The sequence below is a fragment of the Anser brachyrhynchus genome, assembly GCF_964034855.1.
Source record: "Anser brachyrhynchus genome assembly, chromosome: 7".
In the NCBI taxonomy this organism is placed as follows: Eukaryota; Metazoa; Chordata; class Aves; order Anseriformes; family Anatidae; genus Anser; species Anser brachyrhynchus.
In genome coordinates, this window is record NC_137701.1 from 11,969,425 (window position 1) to 11,997,282 (window position 27,858).

The following is a 27,858-nucleotide window of genomic DNA, read 5'->3' on the forward strand; positions in this document are numbered from 1 at the left end:
AGGGTGGGGGTACCCTGAAGCCCTTTGTGAAAAGGAAGGAGCCTCTGGCTGCAGTGACAAAGGTGTTATTTTTGTTGTTCGTTAACGGGCTTGCTCAACATCAGGAGCACTGCCAGTTTTGGTTTCCCCTTCCTTCCCCCCACTCATTACTTAATGCATCCTGCCCTCCTCAGCATCCCTCGTGGTACACTGAAATCACCTCAGACCAACCCTTTGTCACCGAAACCCAAAGGGCAGCCCCCCACCATATCTTCAGCAGCCTCTGGGGGATAATTAACCTGGGGTTTCTTTGACTACCCCCTGCTGAATGTTAATTAAAGCTTCCAGCAGCTGCTTTGCAAAGTCTCAAAGCGAGTCGCTGGGACGTGGTTTGGTCCCTCCCCGGGAGAGCGATGGGGCTGCTTGGTATCACGCAGCTTGCTTTGATCCGCCCCAGGGCAGGGGGACTGTGCCCCCCAGACAATCTGAGTTGGGAGCATTTTGGGAAGAAATCCGCCGGCTCCATTTGTTCAGGCTGGCTTTTGAAGAGAGGTCACACAGTAGGCAAGCCAGGCAATATTTGGCTGGGGGGATTTAGGATCTGATGGTGCCTAAACAGCCTGTAGTGGTGACTTGCTTTTATCATCCTAAGCAATCAGCTCTGGCGTATGAAACGTTTCTCCTGTCCTTAACAGAAAGGGAACTGGTGCTGGGAGCACCTGCTGCTACCTATCAAAGCAGACTCACGCGACAGCAGCTTTTCCCATCTGGTTAGCGCGAGCAGTGCTTGATCTCTGACACCCGCCGTAGGCGTCGCAGGAATTCGGTCTGTGAAAGATGAGCTCGGAGGCAGCATCGCCTCCCTGGGAAATGCCAGCAACCTGAGCTGGCTCAGGCAGCGGGGAGAAAGCTGTGCACAGAGATATCACCTCTTTTTTCCCTCGTAAGCCTGGTTCAGTCCCAGCAGCAGGCAGCAGCAGAGTTATGGACTGAGCTATGGACCGAGCCTGGCTTGGGCTTTCCCTTGCCCATGGAGCTGAAATGCCAATGCCATGGCTTTTTGCTTTCTCCCCGGGTTCAGCCGGGCACATTCCTATCCTGGGTGGGAGAGGCTGTCCTGCACCCCGTGGCTGGTTTGCCTTGCCAATTGCTTTCCCTGGATTTCATCACTCCTGCCTATAAATAACTCCTAAAAACACCTCTGCAGGTGATAATTAATTGGAGGGCTGCACGGCAGATCCAGCTCATGTCGGCTCCCCACCGTCTCCCAGGCTCCAAGAGCCCCACACAGCTCCCCAGGCTTTCACACGAAGGCAAACCCACGCCAGCAACCCCAAAGCAGCCGCATTTGTCCCTCATTTTGGAGACAGGAGTCTTGGGTCACCAGCAGTGCCACTCTCACCAGCAGGTGACACCTCAAGCCTGAGTGTTAAAAACCAGGCAAATGAAATAAACACTGAAAAAGTCCCCAGGCTAGAGCGGAAAGCAACAGCTCTCATCTCCTTTCACAGCTCCCAGGGGTGCCACCGTGGGCGTGCAGAGGTGACAAGAGCTTTGTGAGGCTCGTGGCTGCGGGAGGTTTTTTGTGCCCGTCCTTTTCCCAAGGGTGGTGGTGGGTTGAGGGCTACTGAGAGCACACCTGAAGCATGCTAAGTCTACGGCTGATATCTAAAAGCAAAATTCTGGAGAAGTTCCTGGGAGCTTAGACTGCATCTCCTGGAGCTGCAGGGCAGCAAGAGGAGCGATTGCTGGCCCTGCCTCAGTTTCCCCTGGGGGAAAAGACCTGATCTCAGCTCTGCTGCTTAAAAAAAATGCATCGTGGCCAAGAATTTCTCCTTTTCCCAGTAAGGGACGCAGGGTCTTGGTGCTCCTGAAGGGGCAGCATGTCTCTGTACTGCACCTGGCCTAAGGGCGAGAAGAGGGATCCTCAGCCCCAGCACTGCTCTTCCCTTGAGAAGGGTTGCGAGGCCGTCCTGCGGCGGTGCTGTGGTGCCTCTGGCTCACTCTTCTGCCCTGCAGCTGCTCAGCCCACACAGCCTGGCTCCTAATTTACCCTAAAAAATCATCTCTCTGCACCACGGTTTGAATTCCTGGAGCATACCTTTTTTTTTTTTCCTGCCTGCTACATTAGCTGGGGCCTTGAGGTGAAAGGTTCGTTAGCATCGCTGTCTGCCAGGGGGATGAACAAGTTGCTGTCACCTTCCACTGAGCTGTCTGCATTGCCTTGGAAGGGGAAATCGGCTTTTTCCTTGCTTTCTCCCTGCAGGATGCAGCGTGCCAGCAATGCCGTAGTGTCCTCTGCTGGGCACAGCTGAAATGATGGGATGTGCCCCGGCCCTGCGTACCACCGTGCCGTCCAGCCCCTCTCCGTTGCTGGCACCCGGAGCCCTGTGCAGAAATTTATGCTCTTATGTGCAGTTATGTCTCCTCTTGTCTGTTTTCAGAGCTGGCTGCGAGCCAGGGTGATTTCCGTCCCAAAACGTGCTCCTTCAGCTTGGGCTTGTGAGAGGCCAAGTTTTAGCAAATTGTCAGTTAAGAATAAGGGCAATTCCCTAAAATTGAATGGGATTTTTAGTTTACTTTGGTTTTCATTTGAGATTTTGCCCATTTTCTCTCCTCCTTATTTCCATTGGCCAAGGGAAAAAAAACAGCAGGACAAACTAGGCAAAGCTAAGGAGAGTGAAAGGAAAAGAAGAGGAAGGTTGGTTTCTGCTGCTGTTTTATTTCAATTTTGTTAGAGATCTCTTCAAACTGAAACAAAACCTATGGGATAGGCTTTTTGCATCCTCCCTGCTTTTTCCCTAGCTCCTTTCCTCACAGGATCCCAGACTGGCTGAGGTGGGGAGGGACCCCCGGGCCCACCCGCCCCAGCCCCGCTCCAGCAGGGACACCCCGAGCAGGGTGCCCAGCCCCACGTCCCGGCGCCTCCCGAAGCTCCCCAAGGAGGAGACCCCACAGGCTCTGGGCAGCCTGTGCCAGGGCTGCGGCACCCGCCCAGCACAGAAGTGCTGCCTGGTGCTCAGAGGGAGCCTCCTGGGCTCCGGGCTGTGCCCAGGGCCTCTCGGCCTGGCGCTGGGCACCGCTGGATGGAGCCCGGCTCCGTGCTCTGTGCCCTCCCCTCGGGTGTCTGTGGACGTGGACGTGCTGGGGCCCAGCCCTGGGCCCGTGGCTCCAGGTGCCTTACAGCAGCGCTGAGCAGAGGGGAAGGATCGCCGCCCTCGGCCTGCTGGCCGCACTGTGCCTAACGCAGCCCCGGTGCCGCCGGCCCTCTCGGTGACCAGGGCACGCTGCTGGCCCCTGCTCAGCGCGGTGCCCGCCAGGACCCCAGGGCCCTTCCTGCAGAGCTGCTTCCCAGCTGGGTGCCCCGGCGCGTCCCGGGGCCTGGGGCTGCTCCTCCCCGGGGGCAGGACTCCGCACCTCTCCTGCCTGGGCTCCCCCAGGCTCCTGCCAGCCCATCTCTGCGGCCTGTCCCTGTCCCTCTGGGTGGCCGCACGGCCCTCTGCTCGCTCCTCCCGGCTGGCGGCCCTCTGCCACATCGGCCACATCAGTAATGAAGATGTGAAACAGGACTGGACCTCCACCTACCTAAAATGTATTAAGTTGAACAACAACATCAAAAAAAAAAAAAAACAGCTGCAGATGTGATTTATTTATTTTATTCTGTTCATCTGATCTGATATTAGTTTTTGTTTGTTTGTTTGTTTGTTTTTTCTCATGTCCAGGTAGAGGTAGTCACTGGACTGATCTAGAGCTTGTTTGCAGCAGGGTACTCAGACAACTTCTCCATGAGGACATGTAAGATGCTCTTGTAAGTTTTCCAACAGCTGCTGGAAGTCAACCCCATGCTTAGGGTTAGCTGAAACCACCACAGCTGGGTTCATTTCAATTTTCCTCTACCCCCATTAGCCATGCAGTGATGAATCCCCTGCACAACGTGCCAGTAGAAGGCTGTAAAACCACACCGAGCTGCTTTGCTTTTTCCTGCAGCCCTCCTTCCTCTCGCTGCCCTGCCTGTCCATTTCTTGCCCTTTCAGTTCATATTCCATGGTGCGATGGGCAGTGCAAGGTCTCACTGGGTCTCTTGTCCAGGAGCACCAAGCAGTGCTGCTGCCACCTGGCTCCAACCAGGACCACGAGGACAGCCGGAGCTGTCACTTCACGAACACGGGGAGCCGTGAAAGCTGTGTTTTGAAAGGAAGTCAGAGCTCATGCACTATGGGGATCCCCCCTCCCTGTGTCCCAAGGAAGAGATTTCCTTGTATTTACCAGGGGCAGGAGGAGGCAGGGAAAGGCAGGGGATGAAAAGCAACAGTCAGCATTGCTCCTTGGCAGACTGCAGATGGCACAAACGCCCAAGAGAATCAGGCAAAAGGAAAGGCTGAATGAGGCTCCACCTGCCTCCTTTGCCTTCTCTTCTGTTCTGCACGCATGTGTGAACACTGCCAGCAGCTCCCTGGCGGGTGAGACACCTCTCACAGCACGTATGGCCCATGTGTCTGAGATGAGGAGCAGGACCACGCTCCTGAAGCCAACTTAGTGGCTTGCACTGAGTATGTGCCGTTTCAGTCTGCAGTAGAGAGCAGCAGTACCAGGTACTTGCCGGGGCTCCTTTGCGAAGGACTGCCATGGCACACTAGGATGCCCCGTCCTGTTCTGAGCCCCAGATTTTGTTAAGGTCTTTTCTGCCCGAGGCCTGGACATGCCTTTTCTATAACTAGTAGTGGGGAGTGTGGCAGCCTCAGGATAAAACCTCTCAGCAAGTGCTGCTTCACCAAGTGATGAAATGATAATGCTGAGAACCAGCTTTTGTGTGCTCAGGTGGCTTTCACTGAGTACATCTCAGAGTGTTGAACCAAAACTTTCCTTTCTGCATCTGTCTCTTCAAGACTGACAAGTGACAGCCCCATGTCTCTCAAGCCAGAAAACACAAGGACCATTATTGTTAGTAGTGGGGATTTATTTATAGGGCTGGGGTTTGGGTCTTTAGCATCATTTACAAAATCAGATGGGTTTCTAAAAATACTTCCACAGATCATATCACCCAACTGGTAAGCTCCAGATACAGAACTCTGGTCAACTTGGTTAAACTCCAGTGGCTTTAAAACCACTTTCATGCTGAAGCCTTAATCAAGCTCAGAGTATTGTAAACACACACAAAGCCCACTTAAGATGTGCATCTAGCTTGGCTTATGTGACACATAATGTCAGATTACAACATTTGCCTCTTCTGTAACAACAGCTATAGAAGGATTTCAAAGTGCTTGATAAACCTGACAGTCTTACACTAGAGCAAGTGGTTCTCCCAAAGCCCTTGTGAAGGGCAAGGGCTTGTGAAAATCCCTGTATGTCTCCCTTACAAAATAGAGGTTAAAAAAATGTCACCATGAGTCCTCTGTACACCAAGAAGTGGAAGCCAGGAGCCTTGGACTTCACAACAGTATCTTCCCAAGTGACTGAAGTACTATTATACACATTATTTTAAAAAACTAATTCTTAATTAAAGATAAAAATTATGTCAATGAAACAACTCTTCCTGCGGCACTAGTTTAAAAGAATGATATTATTTCCTGATTGGAAACCAGTAATTATTTTAGTGAAATTTGAGCTGTTCTCTGATCCTTCTGGTCTGGAGCAGAGGTCTTGTCTCCCACCACTGTCTTCATTCACTAGTGGGACTTTGATTTGGTTGGCTTGCTTGTTCTTCCCTTCTTAAAGCAGCACCTGCGGCAGCAGAACATGCAGCACTTCAGAGAAATAAAGAGGGAGAGGAACACCACGACCAGGAGGAAGGCGATGACATCCAGGGAGTGATACTGGATCCAGTTCAGGTCATGAGCGGCAGGTCGCAGGTGTGGAGCCCCTTTGTGTCTCATGACGAACTCCACCCAGTGCACGGCCAGGTCCAGAGGGTGGATGGGCCTGTCGAGGTGAAGTTCTGAGAGACGCTTGATGTTCTCCTTGTACCTGCCAAGACAAGACATTGGGTGTTTTCAATGACTTGTGCTTCTGAGACTCAGTCCCCCCCCAAAAAATAGGATGTAGTGTCAGTTGTCTGATGGCCTGCTGGGGACTTATCCATATATTTACCACCACCACATGAGAGGTAAAATAGCAAAGTTATGAACCCCAAAAAGTCCTGTTTTCAAGGGTAAACAAAGGAGAAAAAGTATCAGGAAAAAAAAGTAGAAAAGCTTAGCTTGAGCTGTCAGCAAAATCGTGGGATGAAAGGTGAAGGCATGAGTACGAAATGTGACACTGAGTGTGGAAAAGCCATCCAGCTGAAGAGCAAGATGTACTAATATTATTAATGCTATAAGGACAGTGATTAGAAAATAATTGCATTAAAGTACTCTTTCCCAAAAACATGATGGCAAAGAGGATGCCAAGGACTGAGAGAGGCCCTAATCACAGGAGAGAATGGGAGCGTGGAAAAGGAGGGTATGTCTTAAAGGACCCCTTTGCTGTGATGTCTCAAAACACCCTGGGCATGCTGACAGCAATACTGTGCTGCCTAGAGGGGCTCCCTGTATTTCCTCAGCATACTGTGTGTATTTCCCCTGCTCTGTGCTGGAATTTACAGCATTGCTGAGCCGGGTAGTGGCTGTGCTCATACAATTCCTCATGAGTACCAGAAAGGAAAAAAATGACTAAGAAAACTGCTCCGTGGCTCTGTTGAGTAAATCCTACCTTCAGATGCAATACAGCCCCTGGACTATACTGAGGCACTGCCACTTGTCTCCTTCCTCCTGCTGCTGTGCAGATGGCATCACTGGGCAAGGCTAGCAGTATGCTATCCTTGTGGGAGCACTGAGACAGCAGAGGAGGCAAGCCTGGTCCACAAGCCTGTTCTCATCACCTAACGATTACAATCCTAGACAGTGAGATGGATGGTGCTGGTACAGGGGCAGAACAAGGTCAAGCATTGGCTTCTCAGCAATGTAACTTTGATATAAGAAGGGATATAAGAACAGATTAGCATTCTGTCAAGCTGGAAGTAAGAGTGCTGTCGATATACAACAGTAGAAGGGAAAAGGCTGTGCTTCTATTACTGACTTTTTATCATTAATAACTGTTTTCAAGGCGTTAGACATGTCTTCTGAAGTCATTTCAAGTATATTCAGTGTCAGTCCTGCTCCCCGTGACTCTACTCGCTTCGCGTTGTCCATCTGGTCTCCAAACAAAGGCATTAGTACCATTGGCACTGCATTGCATATGCCCTCATAAACACCATGTGAGCCTCCGTGGGTAATAAAGGCACGAGTCTTAGGGTGAGCTGTGGAAGAAAGAGAGACTTGCTTAGCTATTTGATCCATTAAGTCATGGTAACACATCCCTGAGGAAAAACTTACACAAAAATGCCACTGATGGGTGTACATCAAGACAGTCACATGCATCATTACTTATGGGCAAACTTAATGCTGCAGAGAGCAGGACGTTACGGGAGACTAAATGAACCATGGATTGTAGAGCTCCATCTTGCTTTGAGTAATCTCTGAAAAGCCCTGTATAATCCTGCACAGATTTTAGGATAAAACCACAGCCAAGTGAAGTCAAAGTCAAATAAAAAAACAGAGTCCTTGCTTCCTTTTTTACCATTTCCTCCATTTGCTGGCGTTACAAGTCTCCCACAGCTGAGCCATGTTGTCTAACCAACAAATGCACTCCAGGCAATAACACATACAACATCACCACTTTAAAAGTGCAAGGACCTGTCTGGAAGTGCTCACTTGAGGAACTTAAATCTCCTCTTCAGTCTAAGAGACAACAACATGCCAAAAATCATGGCTGGGTGTTGAGACTGGGTAGTCAGAGACGAAGCTCCCCATCTTCAACAGTAAGGTAATCAAATGGTGGAAAACCTTTCCAAACAGCATTGTTTCATAATTTTGCAATCTTGAAATTGCAGTCAGATATGTTTCTAAATGACAAGCTCTGGTTCAAACAGCCAAGTCTGTAACGAAGTCCTGTAACCCACAGCCATACAAAGAGTCAGCACAGATGATGGTAACGAGGGCCTGCACCTACATTATCAGATTAAAAGAAACCAGCTGGCATAACCCAAAGCATCTCAGACCTACCTAGAAGATCATTCTGTGGCAGCCATTTGACAAGCTTTACGTTCTTCGGCAGGTTGGAGGGCACCTCTCCTGTGTATCGCCACAAAACCTTTGAAGGGAAGGAAACACAATGTCAGTTCGTAGCAAACAGCCTCTTAAAGCTCCTCAGCTGGTTTGAAAAGCACAGCTAAAGGCATCTGTGGTGCACAAAATTTCTTTCATCAACAGCGGTGCAGAGCACCAGGGATGATGTTTTCTTCTGGCATCAAGGAGCAGGACTAAGGGAGGACCGAGCACCCCGAAAGCCAAAGGTAATCTTACACTATATTTGAGTACAGTGTTGGATTGCTGTACTGGAAGCAGGAAAGGGTAACTGTACCGTCTGAGGGACTGATCCCAAAGCATCTGCGATTTCTCTGGCTTTCTTCATAGGAATGTCAGAGACCATGGAGCCCAGTGAGAAGACAACGATGCCGTGCTCTCCAGAAGCATTCACGATGGCTTCGAATTCCTGTCAACACAAAGCACATCCTTAGTCAAAATCCCTACTGTCATATGTGGTAATTTTTGTCAGGTTTCCACAAAAGCATCTAGAAAGGCAATAAAATGAATAGTCAACATAGCGAAAACTATGACTAGCAAAATTGGTTATCTAGAAAATGAGGCCTGGGGAAAAAATGGGTGCAGGCTGGTGAGTGAAGGTATGTAGGGGTATGAGTGTTTGCAGAACTGGAGCCCAAACCAAGATTCAGAATGGACATGAGGAAAAAAAATAAAAAATAAAACAGCTGTGTAGCAAAGTCTGCCTGCTCAAAGACATCAGTTTCTGTGAAATTAAAAAGATGGTGTACCAATTCAGCGGATCAGTTCATTATCATACTATTCCTGCCAACCAATCTCTAAATTGCGTTTTATTTTCACATTTATTGAATGCCAGATGAGCTGGATTTAGAGTTGATATTCTTCTTTTCAGACCATGCAGCTGCAAGAGAAGATTAAGATTTTTAAGTGTTCTGAAAGTACATAGCTTTAACTTATTATATCTGGAATTTTGGTCTATTTTGATAATAGTGATAATTTTTGATAATAGTGATAATTTTGATAAATGTGATAATATTGTACCACTACCAATTTTATTATCTGTTTTGTCTGTTTGATTTAAATAAAAGAGGAACTAGAAGATCTGTCACTGGAATCCAAGAGAAAAAGGATTTTGATACAAAGACAGCCAAAGGCTGGAGTGAAATTCCTGTGCCATAGAAAAATATTTGGTAAAGCCAGGGGAGGAAAGATGAAACCGGAGGGAATTGCTGTGAGCATCAGAGTTAAACAAGTGGAATAAAATGAACTGAGCCTAGCAATTGAAATGTAATCTCCAGGGCCTGAAGGGATAACTGAGACTGACTCCCTGCGGTTTTGCTCTGTTCTGTATTTTTTGGCTGACCCTTTCCTTTAGGCTGAATCCCAAATGGAAGGAACCTTTGAAAGCCTGCCGATACCAGCACGCTGAGCAGCTGACCTGATGCTCTCCTAAAGGCAAACAATGTGGAATGTAATTCAGACTTGATTCTGTCATACCAGCTGCCTCCGAAAACAGCCTCTCCATTGAGTCATCACAGATAGCTGGTTGGGAACTTAGGGCCCATCTCTGTGTGAACTCATGGACATCTGGGCACTGCAAAATCCTCCCCAGGTTACAGACGAGTTTTTGGCACACAATTCTTTGGCCAGTGGTTACTTGCTTTCCTTAGTTCCTATTGCAGTAGAGCAGATACAGCTATATTTTATGGGGCATGCTTAGCCCCATTTATTTTCTACGGGACCAGTCACATCAGTTTTACTCTGTTCTTTAAATGTTTTTCTGTGCCAAGGTCTAACTTCTGCTCAGAAACGCCACTACCTTTATGAAACTTTTTGCAACCCTCCTTTGAGAAATGGTGGACGCTTGCTGAAAAATAAGAGAAAGCTGAATGAATTAGGAGGAAGTGGGAAGTGGCAAATATCTCATATTTAACAAGTTTGGCAGAGTTCAATCAAAATACACTTGCAGTCCAGATTTGGGACAAAGTATTTTACTCAAAATAGGCAGAGCTCTTGCTGCTACAAGAGAGAAGGAAGGATTTCATTCACATCTCTGAAATTCCTGCAGAACTGGTCATCTGCTCAAGGGAAGAGATCTTACTTGGTGTGCTGCATTACCCTAGGTAGCAGCAGTCTTGTAAACAGATATACAAAACGAAATTACTGGCAGGTGGAAAATACTGGCGGCAAAGGAAAGGAGAAGCCCAGCTTTTCATGTATACTTGTCTGGCCATCTTAGGAGTCTTCCACAAAGTGATTTACTCCTCGTTGAACAAGGGATGAAGAGGTGCCAAGAGCTTTCCTCAGCCCCCTCCAGCTTGCTAGCCTGTTGCTGTTTGTCCCTGATAGGAGCCCCATATAACGGTGGGAGGAAGCAGTGCAGTCATAGGCAAACGGGGAAAAAAATAATAATAACTAACCTTTGATAACGGTTTTTCCTGAGTGCAGCTTATGCCTCCGATCAAGACCATGTTAGGCATGACAGGCCTGGGATACTCAAACACAAAGTCATATTTCATGAGCCAAATAGATGCATGGCTTAAAATTTCTAGCAGTGTTGCCTCTTTCTGAAGGAATTCTTTGATCAAAAGATCGTATGGAGAATATAAAAAACTACAGGTTAGGGAACTGCTCAAGCTAACGATGATGTTGGCCACGCGCTGGAGGAACCCCATGCGATCAGTGTAGCGTGTGAAGAACCTAGGAATGTAAGAAGGAGGATTTGGGCACCGGGTGGCATGGAAGTCCAGGCTGCACGGCAGTCCCCGCACGAGGTACACAGAAGGTATGGAGAGATGTTCGGCCAGAATCTGTCCACATGGGAAAAAAGGATCCATAAAAACAACATCAAATGTGCTTTCTTCAAGGTATTTAATCAGCTCTTTGTCAGAAATAAGCATTTTGCAGGATTCAAAAAACATCTTTGTAATATTTGCCACTTTGGAGAAGTTTTCCAAGAAGGGTCGAGGTGTGAAACTCTTATAGCCTAGCTTTTTAAATTCTGCCTCCACGTACTCCCTGGTGTAAGGCACGGAGTATGTTTTCATGGTATAATGCACTGATGAATCTATCCGCAGATTTATCTCTGGCGCAACAACCACTATTTCATGTCCTCTCTGCCTGAGCCGCTCCACAACCGGCCGCATGCTGAGCCAGTGACTGCCATCGATGGGTACAACTAAAAGCTTTCCACCTTCACAAAATATCCACAGGAGAAGGAAAAACACAGCCCTGGAGGCAAGAAAATTAAATCCCGGATTCACAGAGGCCATTTTCCTTGCACTGCAGAATGTCAGCAAGGTTTTAAGTAGACGCAGAACTATTGTGAGGGACAAAGAATGGCTCGTGGGGTACTTTGCTCTTCAATCTTCATGAAGGTAAATGTTTAATTCCCAATGGGCTGAACGCTAGCAGAAATTTGGGTAATCTTTAACTTTGGGTAAAGATTGCATTTATTTTCTGTGCACACAGTGAAGGTTTTAGGCAAACGGGTACCACGGGGTAAAGTTGAATGTTTGAATTAACATTAGAGCATTCAAATGCTTGAGGGAGAGACGACCAGCAACAAGCGATGCATTGCACTGAAAAGCTGAACGGAGTCATGAATGGGAGGCAGCACTAGCCAGGCAGTCACTGTCACTATCCAGGGACTGATATCCAGTGAATTATGAACTCCCAGCCTTGAGTCTGTTCAGATGAGTGGATGCAACACTTGTCACAGGAGTCTGACCTTTGGAATATTTTGTGCCATCGAGGCAGCCTAAACAAGAAGTAATGATTGACAGAGATTTGATAGCCAGGGTGCTGATAAGGTTTACCTTCAGATTTGTTTGTATATAGTAGCAGTTATCAAAGTGAAAGCCCTGGGTCTACGGTAGTAAATGTGATGCAAACTTGGCAATTACTTCTGCGGTTGCAACACCGCTGTGGTCTGAAACACAAAATAAATGACTGACATCTGCACTATTTACGCAGCCCACTAGGGAGATTTAGACAAGTTAGGGAGAGTGGGTAGATAGTTACAAACCTGAAGGCTTCTTTTTCAAATCATCCTCTTATACGCTGTCTTACATTGCTTCTTAGAAATTCAGAGTCAAAAGAGCTCCCTTTCCTGTGTTTGATTGCCTGCCCTGCTAGGTTTTGGGGTATTCAGCCACATTATCAATCTCTATGGCACACCATAAGTGCCTGGGTTTACGCACAGAGTTAGTTCTACATTTCCACTCTTTGTCCAATCAACTCTCCTGCAATTAATCAATATTCCTCTTCTATTATGGATATTAAATCTTCTGACATAGAATTACGTTGTCATTTATATAAACACAGCATACATGCCACAAGTGTCTAATTTTATGGCAATATGCTTAGGCCAAGCTGAGCCATACCCATGCTGCTACATACCTTATACAACTCCATCTAAGCTTTCCCTGACAGAAACCCTTCAGGTGCTTGCAATGCAACAAAGCTAGGTTCTGGTGACCATCTATCAGAGCCTGAACTTCCAAATCATGCCATCCTGGTATTCAATCATGTATCATCTCAAGCATAAATGTAGAGCGAATACAGGAAGCACCTAAAAAAATCAAATCTTAAATTATCACTAATAAATGCTGCAATACTCTCAACTTAAACAATGACAAACCTCTGGTAATGGTTTATCCTGCTCATAGTTGATGCCTCCATTATAGACCATATTTTGGGATTATGGGCCATGTATACTCAAAAACAGTCATAGCTTTTGAGTTTTTTCACAGAGAAATAATAGGACTGGAACTATTTCTCAAAGCATCCATTTGCATTGAGATAAATTCTCTTATTTTAAATAAAGCAGATAACAAAATAAATGCTCTGAAAACCTAACCAGGAGGTTTTTCATATGCTCTGTAAATATGATGTGATTTGAACTGGATGTGAAAGTACTTGTCACATAAGAAAAAGCCAGTGACTTCCATCCTGAGGCATGACCAAGCTGCCAAGCTCCGTAAAGAAAGAAAGAGAACAAGCTCAGCACGTATCTGGTATCTCCACATAACGGCCATGGGGCTGCTGGCAGAAAAAGAATTCCTTCCTACTTATCCCAATCAGTATATGAAAGCAAAAAATAGTTGTACCTCATTTATGCCTTGATCTTTAATCTTTATGTCTACAAAATGATTGCTAAAACAGGTTGTTGGAGTTCAAAGATTACATTTTACACTGCGATAAAAGCATTGATACGAGTGCTATCAAAGGATGTCAGGCAAGAAGCATTGTCATGTACTGAAGTTATCTTAAATGATTTAGCACAGTTCACCAGGGTCTTTGATTAACAGAGGTAGCAGCTGTTTGTAGAGGGATTTTCGTAGGTCAGGGCAGTTTGAAGTGACTTACTGTCCTGTGCCAGATTCAAGACTGCCCAACTTTCATGGCTGCTGAATTTCTCCAGAGAGCTTACCATAAAAGAAGCATATCGTTCAGCAGTATTGCACTACTGATATGCAAGTCCTAAAGCCCTGACTTTCTCTCCTGCACCTTCGCTAGGAGAGATGCCCAGAGTTCACAATGTCCTCAGCAGTAAGCAGGAGCTAGCACGCCAAGCAGTGGTGTCACCAAAGTTTGAGTAACACATTAACCAAAAGCTTTTTTATATAAGCAATGATGAAGCAGAATACACAGTCCTTGCTCAAGGGGAGCTACAAGAGTTCGTAGGTGAGTGGTTTGAGGCGAAACTTCTTTTCTGATGCATCAGAAAACACAGTCCTTGGCCAAGAGGGGGCATTAGAGTTTTTAGGTGAGAGGTTCTGGGCCAAACTTTGTTGAAAGCTCTTAATAACAGCAACTTTTCAAAAGAAGCTAGTAAGGCTGGGCTGTGGTATGAGCCAATAGGATGTGTGCCACACTTCTGTGCTGTGGTCACCAGAAGAGGGGGAGGACAGAGCTTCTGAGCTGCTTCTGCATGTGCTATGCTAAGATTTTTTAACGCAAAACAAAAATACCTATATTGGAAGTTCTGTTCCCTGTCACACTCTAAAGTAGCCTACAACTACTTTACAGAGAGAACGATGACAATGGAGTCAAGTTTCCTGGGTAGCAGCAGTGGTACAGCATAGGGTAATGGCCACAAATGGCAGCTTGAGAGATTCGGACTGAGCATTTGGAAAATGCTCCAATGCTATTTACCTCTAGTGTTTTGAAAGCTTGCTTGTATAACACCACAGATTCCATGATCTAATGTTGAGGATAGTCCCACTCCAAGGACTTTTTTCAATATGCAGATCAGGTTGATTTGAGTAGGATTTAAGTCCCTTATTACTCTTGAGAACCTGGACTGAAGCAGCAGCAACTGATGCAAGGGGTACCAAGTGGATACCCAAGTGGGTGAATGAAATCTGTGACTGTAAACAAAGCACTACCTGCAGATAGGGAGAACATGCAGAAGCACAGTAAAACTTTCAAAATAAACCTAGAAGAGTGGATATCTGCAGTTTGTGCTTGAAAGAAGGGACTGACCAAGCAGGTCTCATCTACCCTTAAGTCATGGAAAGGGAAAAGGTGGATGCCAAAAGTTTGCAAACTTACAAAAGTTATTAGACAAACTGGACTAGAAGAAAAAAATCTCTAGAGGCCTATTGAGTACAACAATAGCATTTCTAAACCACAGCCTGGAAACTGAGAGAATATTTTTGGGAAACACTACTATTTCCTCGCCCTGTTCTACAGCACCTCTCTGCATATCTCCTGCTGCCTGCTGCCTGCGATTGGGCACTGCTGCTCTTTTGGTCTGACGAAGTATGACAGCTCTTGTGGAAGACCACACTGTCAACAACTTTTCTTCACTACTTCCAAGAAACATAAAGAGCATCCTAGCTAGAGTTCAGCCTCCTTGACCTCTGGGTCAGAAAGAAATTAGGAAGTTAGTGCCCTCTGGATTCAGACAGGAAGATGGGCCCCTCTAAAACTATGTATAGGAACGGTAGCTGAACAAGAGCAGTTGCTGGCTGGAGAAGAGAAACTTCTATGTCTCCAACCAGTCACACCTGAAAGAAGAGAGCACTGAGCAGTTTCTTCATGCTGTGCACGTCTGCAAGAATTGGCTTGGAGCAGCCAGGAGTGATGGGAAACCTTGTTCATGGAAGAGCTACCTTTGCCAAAGGTACCTGATTGTGATAAGCACAATCCAAGGCTAATACTAAATGTATCCTAAAAGGTTTATTTCTGTAGGAGGTTCTTCATGTGGTACAAAAAAATTTAAAAATTTAACAGAGGTAGACAGAAGGTATTCTGTCATGTGGCAGACAGTTAGGTGCACTACCTATGCGTGCATCTTCACATTTCAGTGATAAAGAGGAAAAGATCTCACTGTGACAAGGAGATGCAGCATTACATATACCCTGATGTGGCAGTATACAACCAAGTAGTTAACCCAGAGTAGCGGATATCCTGTTACCGCTACCCTATGCTAACATATAAGGGGCCCTCAGATCTCGTATTTGATGTATAGTCCCTTCCACATAGTCTTTAAGCTCTGCTAACATTTCAGTCAAACATGTATCTATCTGTGTAACGCTAATATATAGCGCCATAAAACAACATTAAAGAGATTCAAAACAGTCAAACAAAAAAATAAGGCTAACAGCATGTTCATAAAAATTCAAAGGTTGTGTCACAGGATTTTAAGAAACACACAAACACCTGCAACTGATCCATGTGTATATAAGTCCAGAGACTGAAGTCCAGTAGTGGAACTGTAAATTCAGCCCTTCCAAAGGCAAAGGCAAAAAAAGAGATATTTATCAGGAGAAAGTGAAGCTAAAGTACAGAGTTGAGTGCCAAGGTTGTACACTGTAAACAGCACTGTAAATATCCCCAGCTGTAAGAATCAATGGTTATCTATTTGCAATTCTACAATTCCTGGCAGTCACAATGTACCTCTTATTAACCACCAAAATCCTTTTTTAAATTCATTCACAGTTTTTGTCCACAGAAAAAAAAACTGCTGGTGGTGAGCCAAGTTTTTTCAGTACATGGTGTCAAATGTACTTCCTTTTGTTTGCTTTAAACTTGCTGTCTCCTCATTTCACTGCTAGTCACAGGTCAAGTACTGGGAGAAACGATGCATATCAGTTCCCCTTTCACCTTCTTTACACTTTCCAGGATTTTATAGACCACTGTTATAGATCCTCTGTCATAATTCTTTCTACAGGTTTGTCTATACAGTTTATTTCATCTCTGCCTTTCTACATGAAGTGCCTAGTTTGAATACTCTTTAAAATGCTTCATTTTTACTGTGTGAGGTTCAGCTTTCCCTTAAAGTTAAGCCCTATTTCAACGTTTTGCAAATTCAATATCTGAAAAACTTAACAGGAACTTATTTCTAAAAATGCAAGGTACAGTGTTGCTCTGAGAACCACAAAATATATTTGAGTACACAAAATAATTCAAAAAAACAAAACTGAAATAAATTCAACTTTGATCTTAGAAGAATAAAGTAACCCAACATATTTAAGTTTTATTATGCCTATTTTTACTTCAAATAAGGAGCATTAATGATTAATGGCACGGGATATGCAAAAAAAAAAGCCACAGGTTGGAGAAATGGGCCACCAGAAACCTCATGAAGGTCAGCAAAGGCAAAAGCAAAGTTTTTGTTAAGTAACCACCCTAGTGAAAGGCAGAAAGAACACAATACCAGGCTCTTCTCAGAGATTCACAGTGACCGGACAAGAGGCAGCAGACACAAGCTGCAAAATGGAAGCTTCCAATTTGATTTAAGAAAATGTGTTCACTAGAAGGGCTCGTCATAGAAGACAGTGAACTTGGTGAGACAGAATGGAGCAACCTGAACTAAGTGAACATGCTTTGACTCCTGCTTATTTAGTCCTTCTGGTTGGATGAGGCCTGCAAACATCCTTCATGCTCCAGTACTTTCTGAGCTTATTACAACTCAAAACATTGAGAATTTTTTTTAAAGAAGAAGGAGGAATAGAGAGGAAATCAGAAATGACAAGGCAAGCCATAGGCTAAGCAAAGGTCACCTTAAACAAAATTCTCTCATGCAGAAGATGCTTATAAATGGCAAACACCACAACAACAGCTCTGAGTGGAGCGACCATGAGAAACCTGCTCTAGAGTCAAAGCTGGCTTTGAGCAGAGGGCACATGACTAATGAGGAGTTTCCCAGAGCTAATTTAATTTACAACACTTCCTTCATGTTTACACCGAGATATTCAGATATCTTCATTGAAAGAAGTACTGGCACCTCTTGGTAAAGGAAAAGCAGCTTTAAATGCTTTTACTATCACCCACTTAAAGAGACTTTCTAACAAAACCTGTGTTGCAACTTCTCAGTGTGCATAAAATCCCGCAAGAATGACAAGAAAAAAACAGAGTATGACCCACCTGAGGTAGCTTCCTGTGAGCACAATTTACTCCGCTAACCAAAATCATGTTGGGCATCAGTGGTCTTGGATAGTGTAAAACAAAGTCTAATTTTATGAGCCAAATGGAAGCCTTGTGTAAAAGATCTGGCACAGTCACTTCACGCTGAAGGAACTCAGAAGCCAGTTTGGAGTAAGGTTGAAAAACAACATCACAGAGAAAAAAATTGGGGATGTCAAAGATTACATTCTTCATGCGCTGGAGAAAATTCATGTGGTCTGTATTGTCTGTAAATACCCTGGGGACATAAGAAGGGGGATTGGGACACTGAGTGGCTTCAAATTCCAAGCCACACGGTATTTGCTGCAAATAAAACACAGAAGGAACTGAAAGGTGCTCAGCCAGTATCTGCCCACAGGGTAGTATTGGATCTGTAAAGACAGCATCAAACTTACTTTCCTCAAGATATCTGATAAGCTCTTTGTTGTACAGTAAGTGTTCACAGGTAGACAGGAACATGGCAGAAGTATTTTTCACACCCTCATATGTTTTAACAAGTCTTTCCAGGAAAGATCCTTCTTCAAATGTTTGCTGTCCAGTTCTCCGGAAAGTGGTATCCATCTCTTCCTGTGTGAAAGGGACTGGGTACATTTTCATGACAAAACTCTTTGTTGGCTTTATGTATAAACTGACTTCTGGTGCAACGACGACTATTTCATGCCCTTTCGCCTTGAGACCGTCCAACACTTCCCGCATGCTGAGCCAATGACTCCCATCTACGGGCACCACCAGCAGTTTCCCACCAGCAGCCAGACCGAGCATGGACAGGAGCAGAACCAGCGTCACTGCGACTTGCGGATGAGAAGCAGGCACCGGGGCCATTCCTGCAGAAACCTGGTGTGTGCTGCCCAGAAAGAAGTCTGCAGGCAGCACTGAAGCAACAGCACCAGCTCTGCACGTTTAAGCAATTCGTGCTACACCGTAACGTTTGATCCTCAGAAGTATTTACTGTATGGTAAATGTATAATCCTTGATTTCATAAAAGGCTGGATAACAAGTACTAAGTTCAGCCAACTCCATAGGAAGGTGGTACATGTAGTGAATACATCAGAGAAGCAGCATCTGTTTCTAGAAAAGGAACAATGAAGTGTGACCCTGGAAGGAGGCAGGGGTGGTTCTGGGTGGGGTTGTGCTTCTCATACCCTCAGCATCAGGGCAGTACTAGCAGTCCCTGCAAAGACAAAGCTGAAGAAGAATTTTGTTTAAGGTTCCCCATGAGATGTGTGACAGTCTGAAGTACCAAACTCAAGAGTAATTTGTATCCCTTGGGGCTGGTGCATACGACATGCTTTTCTATTATACAACAAACTGTGCCCCTTGCCATGAAAGCTGGAAGAACTGGAGGACAGGGCTGTTCTCTCTTAGGCCTTTTAAGGCTTCTTTAAAATGATTTTTCCTCTGAGATCCTCCATAGGACATGTCCATTGATGTTTTCCTTTGGGATCAGTGCTGGGTCCATTTCCTTCCTTTCCTCCTTGATGTTTATTGGGAGATGTGCTCTTGCACCTGCAGGGTCAACTATTTCATACTTGCCCTGCCTACGCTCATTTGCAATCACACAGAGCCACTGACACCTACCCAGCAGCACCAACAGCAGCTCCCTGTGTGGGGTGAGAGGTGTGGGAAAGAATCAGCCCTGCAGTGATTTGACATTAGGGAGAAAAGTGGCAGCTTCTCAGACAAAACATGCTGAGCAATGCATAGATAAACAACAGTTGCTGCTGTCAAGAAATTAAGAGCATTTGTATTACAAATACAAATATGACACAGCAACACCGAGGCAAGTTGGTGTGTCTAATAAAACGAGACAGTTCTTCATGTGCTGTCAACCCCTTCCCAGAGAGGATACTATCAAATACACCTTAACCAAGGGCCTGAAATTGCTCATTCAAATCTTCCTGCATCCTGAGATGCTAGTGATGCTTTGCTCATTGGTGTCTGACCGTACTCTCATGAGTAAATTGTATTATAGCAGAAGATCAAGCTTTTCATGTCCCTTCAAAATGAGTAGCTCCACTCCCTGACTCACACTGGGACAGGGACTTATATCCACACATAAATGATCTGAATGCAGGACTCAAATGCATACAAAGTTGGCAGATGACATTAAATTAAGAGGAGCTGTTGTCTCCCTTGAGGGTGGAGAGGCCTTGCACAGAGATCTTGACAAATTAGAGAGCTGGGCAATCACAAGCCACATGAAATTTAACAACAGCAAATGCCAGATTCTGACCTGGGACAGGGCAACCCGGGCTGTATGTATAGACCAGGGGATGAGAGGCTGGAGAACAGCCCCACAGAAAGGGATCTGGGGATTCTGGTCGATGGCAAGCTGAATATGAGTCAACAGCATGCCGTGGGAGCCAAAAGGACCAGCTGTACCTGGGGGTGCACCAAGCATGGCACTGCTGGCTGGTTGAGGGAAGGGATTGTCCTGCTCCGCTCTGCGCTGCTGCTACCTCACCTTGAGCACTGTGTGTGGTTTTGACTGCCACCATATAAGAAGGACATAAAACTATTAGAGAGTGTCCAAGCGAGGGATACAAAGATGGGGAAGGGTCTAGAGGGCAAGACATACTAGGAGCAGCTGAGGTCCCTTGGCTTGTTATGCCCAGAGCAGAGCAGGCTGAGGGGAGGCCTCATGGCGGCCTGCAGCTCCCTCACGAGGGGAGCGGAGGGGCAGGCGCTGAGCTCTGCTCTCTGGGGACAGCGACAGGACCCGAGGGAACGGCATGGAGCTGGGACAGGGGAGGGTCAGGCTGGGGGTTAGGGAAAGGTTCTGCACCCAGAGGTGGTCAGGCACTGAACAGGCTGCCCAGGGCAGTGGTCATGGCACCGACACTGACAGAGGTCAGGAAGCATTTGGACAATGCTTTCAGAGACGTGGTGTGATTTTGTGTGGTCCTGTGTGGAGCCAGGCATTGGACTTGATGATCCTTTTGGGACCCTTTCAACGTGGGATATTCTATGGTTCTATGATTCTATGATCCACTGGGTTTTGTAACAGGCTTGTCCGTCATGGGGGAACACTGGAAAAGAAGGAGTCCTGGTGCAAATGGGACCCAAGGCTGAGAGAAAAAATACACCTCATCCATCCTTGTGAAAAACAAGATCTGCCATAAAGCAGTAGAAACTAATTTCTTTTGGAGGGCACTTCACTGTGAAAAGTTACTAGTTGTAAACAAGATGTTTGCTAAGGCTCATCCACTCATCAGCTCAAGCAGGTAAAAATGCATTATAAAAGCTACGAAGGATGCCACAGCTGAGACCTAGCAGGTTCTGTCAAGGTGGTGTAAACCCAGTAATGGAATTAAATCCCAGAAGAGAACTTGCAGATTAGAACCTTAAAAGTAGCTTTATGCATAAGGGTAATTGACACAAAGCAGAAACACAGCATGAGAATCAGTGTCCATAAGATCAGTGAGGATGAGATTCGCAAACCAAACCACAAGAACCACAGGTTCTTGCTGCTGCAGAAAGTCAGAAGAACCTACCATAGGCTACTGGTTCTTCTTTATCCAGCAGACAGTGAGAGAAGGATCAAAAGCACAGATTCATGCTCTAATTGAAGATAAATGTGAAAGAACAAAGTAGGAGATTCACATGTAACCATTAACAGTGCTCTCGTAGATATCAAAACATCTTATGCCCTTCCCAACATCTTTTCTTACACCTAGATCTAGCAAGAAGTTGAATTCTTCAATTGGTGGCACATGTTTTGAGGGTGGTTTTGAGCGAAATTGATAGATTCAGACCCCCCACAACTCTATGCGGATGTCAGAAGAGCTATGTCTGTTCAAAACACTATTTCATATCATGATACTCAAGTGTCTTTACTGAAACAAGTACTCGCGCTTCTTGGTAAATGAAAAGCAGATTGAAGATATTTAGGCAGTAAAAGAGACCTTTCTAACAAAATCTGTGATACATAGTTCACTAATGAGAACAGTAGCTTATGAGAAGAACGACAAAAAATAGAGCGCAACCCACCTGAGTTAGCTTCCTGTGAGTGCATGTTATTCCACCAATAATGACCATGTTTGGCATCAATGGCCTTGGATAATGGAATACAAAGTCGAATCGCATAAGCCAAATAGATGCCTTGCGTAAGAGATCTAACACAGTCACATCCCGCTGAAGGAACTCAGAAGCCAGTTTAGAGTACGGTTGAAACATAAAATAGCAGAGGAGATAATTTGGAATGTCAAAAAATACATTCTTCACACGCTGGAGAAAGTTCATGCGGTCTGTATTGCCACTGAATATCCTAGGGACATAAGAATGTGGTCTAGGACACTGAGTGGCTTCAAAATCTAAACCACACGGTATTTGCTGTAAAAGAAACACAGAAGGGACTGAAAGATGCTCGGCCAGTATCTGCCCACAGGGAAGCATTGGATCTGTAAAGAGAGCATCAAACTTACTCTCCTCAAGATATCTCATAAGTTCTTTGTTGTACAGTAAATATTCACATGTAGACAGGAACAAGGCAGAGGTTTTTTTAGATCGTTGAAATATTCTAACAAGTCTTTCCAGAAAGGATCCTTCTTCAAATGCTTCCTGTGAAAATGCATGGAAATTCTCATCCATCTCTTCCTGCGCAAAAGGGACTGGGTACATTTTCATGACAAAATTCTTTGCTGGCTTTATGTGTAAATTGACTTCTGGTGCAACGACGACTATTTCATGCCCTTTCTCACTGAGACCGTCCAACACTTCCCGCATGCTGAGCCAATGACTCCCATCTACGGGCACCACCAGCAGTTTCCCACCAGCAGCCAGACCGAGCACGGACAGGAGCAGAACCAGCGTCACTGCGACTTGTGAATGAGAAGCAGGCACCAGGACCATTCCTGCAGAAACCTGGTGCGCGCTGCCCAGAAAGAAGTCTGCAGGCAGCACTGAAGCAATAGCACCAGCTCTGCACTTTTAAGCGATCTGTGCTACACTGTAACTTTTGATCCGTAAAAATATTTACTGCTCGGTAAATGTATAATCCTTGATTTCATAAAAGGCCAGATAACAAGCACTAGAGTTCAGAAATGTACACAGGCGGGTGCAAATATGGTGGATGCAGCAGATAAGCTGAAACATTTACTACTGGAGGAACAGCAGAGTCTGATCACAGAAGGCAGCAGGTGCGGCTCTGGGTAGGACTGTGCTTCTGATAGGCTCGCTCTGACTGAAGTATCTTGACTTACTTTCCTCAAACACGGACAATACCTTTGGGTGGTACATACAATACCCCATCACAGAGCTTTGCTAGAAGAGCATAGCATAGCAGGCTCAGCGACATGGATTGTACCTCAGATCTCACATGGTCACCAACAAGGCAAAACCTTCCGAGGTCTGCTTGTAAACACACACAGTGCGTCTTAGCCTGAGAGGTCAGAGCCTGTGATATTCCTGTTCATCCAGGCTTTGGACATACCCTTGTGCAAAGCAGACAAATCCATTGACAACAGGGAAAGTGGAAAGGCAGCAGTGGTACCCCAGGACAGAAGCCTGACATGCATTTCCTAGTAAATACCAGACCCTGCTCCAAACAGGTGCCAAGCTGTATGGATTATACCTGATTGTGAGGCTTTGACAGACCCGCAGACTTGCCTCTGCTCTTCCATCACTCACTATGAGAACATGAGAGAACCAAGTTACTCAACACCCTGCAAAACTGAACTGAAGATACATAATAAAAAAGTCATCTGTAATAAATCCAGCAGACATTGTACAGGTGAAGATGCCTAAGATACACTTTCTTTCTAGCCCCAGTTGAAGCTTTCAATAAGGAGCAGCACTTGATTGGCATACACAAAAGTAAAGTTGCCTCTCCTCAGCCAACTAGAAGAGTAACTTCTTGTGTAGGAAAAGAAAATCCCTTGGAAACCACTTACTGCCGCTCAATTGAGCATACCTGGGACACCAAAAGATGTAGCTGACTACACACACACACACATACACACCAAAAAAAAAAAAAAGCAAGGAAGAAATGACAGAAATAGCATTTCTGTCACCAGGGTTTGCCTAACTCTCCTTAAATAGGAACTTAATATCTATTATATCTATCTGCTACACAAAACTACACTCTTACGAACACAGAAGTCAATCAGAACAAGAAGTATGAATAGAGCATGACCTACCTGAGGTAGCTCCTTGTGAGCACAATTCACTCCACCAATTAAAATTATGTTGGGCATCAGCGGTCTTGGATAATCTAACACAAAGTCTAATCTCAGAAGCCATACGGAAGCCTTGCGTAAGAGATCTAACACAGTCACATCTCGCTGAAGGAACTCAGAAGCCAGTTTGGTGTACGGCTGATACATAAAATCACAGAGGAAAAAATTTTGGACATCGAAGACTAGATTCTTCACACGCTGGAGGAAGCTCATATGGTCTGTGTGTTCTGTAAACACCCTGGGGACATAAGAAGGGGGATTGGGACACTGAGTGGCTTCAAAATCTATGCCACATGGAATTCCTCGCAAAAAATAGACAGAAGGGACTGAAAGATGCTCAGCCACTATCTGCCCACATGGTATTACAGGGTCCGTAAAGACAACATCAAACTTAGTCTCCTCAAGATATCTCATAAGTTCTTTGTTGTACACTAAGTATTCACAGCTGATGAATGCAAAGTCAGAGAGTCTTTTCATCCTTTGGTATGTTCTAATAAATCTTTCCAGAAAGGATCCTTCTTCAAACCCACCTTTTAAAAATGCGTGGAAGTCCTTATCCATCTCTTCCTGTGTGAAAGGGACTGGGTACATTTTCATAGTAAAATTCTCTGTTGGTTTTATGTTGAAATTGATTTCAGGTGCAACGACGACTATTTCATGCCCTTTCTCCTTGAGACCCTCCAACGCTTCCCGCATGCTGAGCCAATGACTCCCACCTACTGGCACTGCCAGCACTTTCCCACCAGCAGCCAAACCGAGCACGGACAGGAGCAGAACCAGCGTCACTGCGACTTGCGGATGAGAAGCAGGCACCGGGGCCATTCCTGCAGAAACCTGGTGTGTGCTGCCCAGAAAGAAGTCTGCAGGCAGCACTGAAGCAATAGCACCAGCTCCATGCTTTTAAGTAATCTCTGCTACACCTTAACTTTTGATCCTTACAAGTATTTACTGTGTGGTAAATGTATAATCGTTGTTTTGATAAAAGGCAAGGTAACCCGCACTAGAGTTCATCTGAGTTTGAGGGTGGATGATGTATTTGGACCCATCAGCAATGCCCCATCTCTTTCCAGAAGAGGAACTGTAAAATGTGACCCTGGAAAGAGGTGGTTCTGGGTGGCACTGTGCTTCTGATAGCCTTACTCCAGCTGAAACTTTTGCATGCACAAGAATTATGCCACCTCTACATCACCAGTCAGCCTAACACAGGTTTTCCCCTGGGCAAGACCTCTCTCTTTGAACACTTGTCTCTGACAGGCATATGACTCAATACTGGGTGTGCAAGAGCTGGTCAGGATGCTTTCTAGCATGAGGAGATGATTGAAGAATGAACCACGACCTCGGGTTTGTCTGCAGGACGATATCTGTAGGATGCCACATATCCTCTGCCACTTGGAGATGGGTGGAATTGCCATTCGGGCTTGTTGGCTTCAACTCAAGGCACACAAGTCCTACACAATACGATCGAAGAGAAAGCCAGGGCACTAAAAAGGAATAGCATAGCTCTCCAGGCTCTCCCAGAGAGGGGCAGAAAAGGCTCTCCTGTAAGAACTGTGTGCATTGAACTACATGAAGCACCCAAAGCATATACCACATTTGAAAGGTCACCATGACCAGAGGGGCTACATCCATCCCCTCAGTGCCAGTCATGCACTGAAATGGGTAGGAGCAGACCTGCTCCTTTCTGCCACTCATTAGGACTGTGTTTTTCAGCCTGTACAGACCCATTAGGGTTTTTTTGGGATGGCCCATCGGAGGTGCTCATCACACAAATCCAGCACCTTGCTCTACTTCCCACAAACACTGGCAACCCTTTTGGATAGTCCCATCAGAGACCTTCACTAGAAGAGCATAGCATTTCTCTTCAATATCTAGCAGCTCTGAAAGAACATCAAGGTGAAAATCACAGCAAAAAGCTTTGGCATCAATCTTGCCTTTGACTAGGATCCACCAAGCCACCATAGTCTCTTCAGGCTCAGCGACATGGATTGTACCTCAGATCTCACATGGTCACCAACAAGGCAAAACCTTCCAAGGTCTACCCGTAAACACAGACGGTGCTTCTTAGCCTGAGAGGTCAGAGCCTGTGATATTCCTGTTCATTCAGGCTTTGGAAATACCCTTGTGCAAAGCAGACAAATCCATTGACAACAGGGAAAGTGGAAAGGCAGCAGTGGTACCCCAGGACAGAAGCCTGACATGCATTTCCTAGTAAATACCAGACCCTGCTCCAAACAGGTGCCAAGCTGTATGGATTATACCTGACTGCGAGGCTTTGACAGACCCGCAGACTTGCCTCTGCTCTTCCATCACTCACTATGAGAACATGAGAGAACCAAGTTACTCAACACCCTGCAAAACTGAACTGAAGATACATAATAAAAAAGTCATCTGTAATAAATCCAGCAGACATTGTACAGGTGAAGATGCCTAAGATACACTTTCTTTCTAGCCCCAGTTGAAGCTTTCAATAAGGAGCAGCACTTGATTGGCATACACAAAAGTAAAGTTGCCTCTCCTCAGCCAACTAGAAGAGTAACTTCTTGTGTAGGAAAAGAAAATCCCTTGGAAACCACTTACTGCCACTCAGTTGAGCATAGCTTGGACACCAAAAGATGTAGCTGACTACACACACACACATACACACCAAAAAAAAAAAAAGCAAGGAAGAAATGACAGAAATAGCATTTCTGTCACCAGGGTTTGCCTAACTCTCCTTAAATGAGAACTTAATATCTATCATATCTATCTGCTACACAAAACTACACTCTTACGAACACAGAAGTCAATCAGAACAAGAAGTATGAATAGAGCATGACCTACCTGAGGTAGCTCCTTGTGAGCACAATTCACTCCACCAATTAAAATTATGTTGGGCATCAGCGGTCTTGGATAATCTAACACAAAGTCTAACCTCAGAAGCCATATGGAAGCCTTGCTCAGGAGATCTAACACAGTCACATCTCGCTGAAGGAACTCAGAAGCCAGTTTGGAGTAAGGTTGAAAAAAAAAATTGCAGAGAAAAAGATTGGGGATTTCAAAGACTAGATTCTTCACACGCTGGAGGAAGTTCATATGGTCTGTGTGTTCTGTAAACACCCTGGGGACATAAGAAGGGGGATTGGGACACTGAGTGGCTTCAAAATCTAAGCCACAAGGAATTCCTCGCAAAAAATAGACAGAAGGGACTGAAAGATGCTCAGCCAGTATCTGCCCGCAAGGTATTACAGGGTCCGTAAAGACAGCATCAAACTTAGTCTCCTCAAGATATCTCATAAGTTCTTTGTTGTACAGTAAGTGTTCACAGGTAGACAGGAACAAGGCAGAGGTTTTTTCAAACCGTTGATAAATTCTAACAAATCTTTCCAGGAAGGTTCCTTCTTCCAATGTATCCTGTGTAAATGCGTGGAAATCTCTATCCAGCTCTTCCTGTGTGAAAGGGACTGGGTACATTTTCATGACAAAACTCTTTGCTGGCTTTATGTGTAAACTGACTTCTGGTGCAACGACGACTACTTCATGCCCTTTCTCCTTGAGGCTGTCCAACACTTCCCGCATGCTGAGCCAATGACTCCCATCTACGGGTACCACCAGCAGTTTCCCACCAGCAGCCAAACCGAGCACGGACAGGAGCAGAACCAGCGTCACTGCGACTTGCGGATGAGAAGCAGGCACCAGGGCCATTCCTGCAGAAACCCGGTGTGTGCTGCACACAGAGTACCACCACCTTGATGCTTTTAAGATAAATGTGCTGTGCTTTTTCCTGATGATCTTTAGACTTATTTACTGTTTGGTAAATGTATAATCACTGGTTCGGCAAACACATATTAGAGGTGTTAAAGTTCATCGAATCTCTCAGGCAATTATCAGGGCTGCAGCTCTACAGGATGACACCCACCCGTTTGTTTTGGATGAACATTGGGATTTAAAGATATAAGGGATCATTCAACAAGAGATCTACTAAAAAATGCTGATAAACATATCAGCAATTTTCTTAAAAATAATTTTTTGTGTAAGAAAATTCCTCTGTTCCTGTCAATCCAAATCATGTTCTATGCATGTTCTGTTGCAGCTTGACACTATTCCCTTGGGTCCTATCGCTGGTCACTAAAGAGAACAGATCGGCGCCTGCCCCACTGCTCCCCCTCGTG

The 27,858-nt window shown here is 45.4% G+C and overlaps 3 protein-coding genes and 1 long non-coding RNA gene across 9 annotated transcripts in view; 1 reads left to right on the plus strand and 3 right to left on the minus strand.

Annotated features, from left to right (window-relative positions):
* Window positions 1–4,918: 4,918 nt before the first annotated feature.
* LOC308198532 (UDP-glucuronosyltransferase 1A1-like) overlaps window positions 4,919–27,858 on the minus strand; it is a 40,853-nt gene continuing 17,913 nt past the window's right edge. For 2 of the 5 annotated variants that reach the window (XM_080601061.1, XM_080601063.1), the window contains exons 2-5: window positions 8,416–8,547; window positions 8,058–8,145; window positions 7,033–7,252; window positions 4,919–5,943 (exon numbers count right to left, since the gene is read on the minus strand). In XM_080601061.1, coding sequence (XP_080457187.1) covers window positions 5,646–5,943; window positions 7,033–7,252; window positions 8,058–8,145; window positions 8,416–8,547 — 738 coding nt within the window. In that variant the 3' untranslated portion in view covers window positions 4,919–5,645. Of the gene's footprint in view, window positions 5,944–7,032; window positions 7,253–8,057; window positions 8,146–8,415; window positions 8,548–10,537; window positions 11,458–17,495; window positions 18,376–23,671; window positions 24,586–27,858 lie in introns of those variants that run through there. The other 3 variants (XM_080601059.1, XM_080601060.1, XM_080601062.1) reach the window with 3 other exon arrangements.
* LOC308198535 lies at window positions 8,043–9,008 on the plus strand. Of its 2 annotated transcripts, XR_013953990.1 has the most exons (3): window positions 8,043–8,168; window positions 8,265–8,347; window positions 8,469–9,008. It is a non-coding gene; the product is annotated as an uncharacterized lncRNA (long non-coding RNA). The 2 variants fall into 2 exon arrangements; XR_013953991.1 differs by having other exon boundaries at window positions 8,152–8,347.
* On the minus strand, window positions 18,514–22,830 carry LOC308197730 (UDP-glucuronosyltransferase 1A1-like; the record flags this gene model as incomplete). The annotated part of the gene is made up of 2 exons (XM_080598726.1): window positions 18,514–22,460; window positions 22,780–22,830. 2 exons carry the CDS (start codon window positions 22,828–22,830, stop codon window positions 21,471–21,473), a joined length of 1,041 nt encoding a protein of 346 aa, XP_080454852.1. The 3' UTR covers window positions 18,514–21,470.
* On the minus strand, window positions 26,425–27,484 carry LOC308198533 (UDP-glucuronosyltransferase 1A1-like). The gene has a single exon (XM_080601064.1). It carries the CDS (start codon window positions 27,389–27,391, stop codon window positions 26,453–26,455), a length of 939 nt encoding a protein of 312 aa, XP_080457190.1. The 5' UTR covers window positions 27,392–27,484; the 3' UTR covers window positions 26,425–26,452.

Bases quoted from the DNA above. Each gene is read 5' to 3' on its own strand.
- LOC308198533 (XM_080601064.1), bottom strand. From the start codon at position 27,391: ATGGCCCTGGTGCCTGCTTCTCATCCGCAAGTCGCAGTGACGCTGGTT.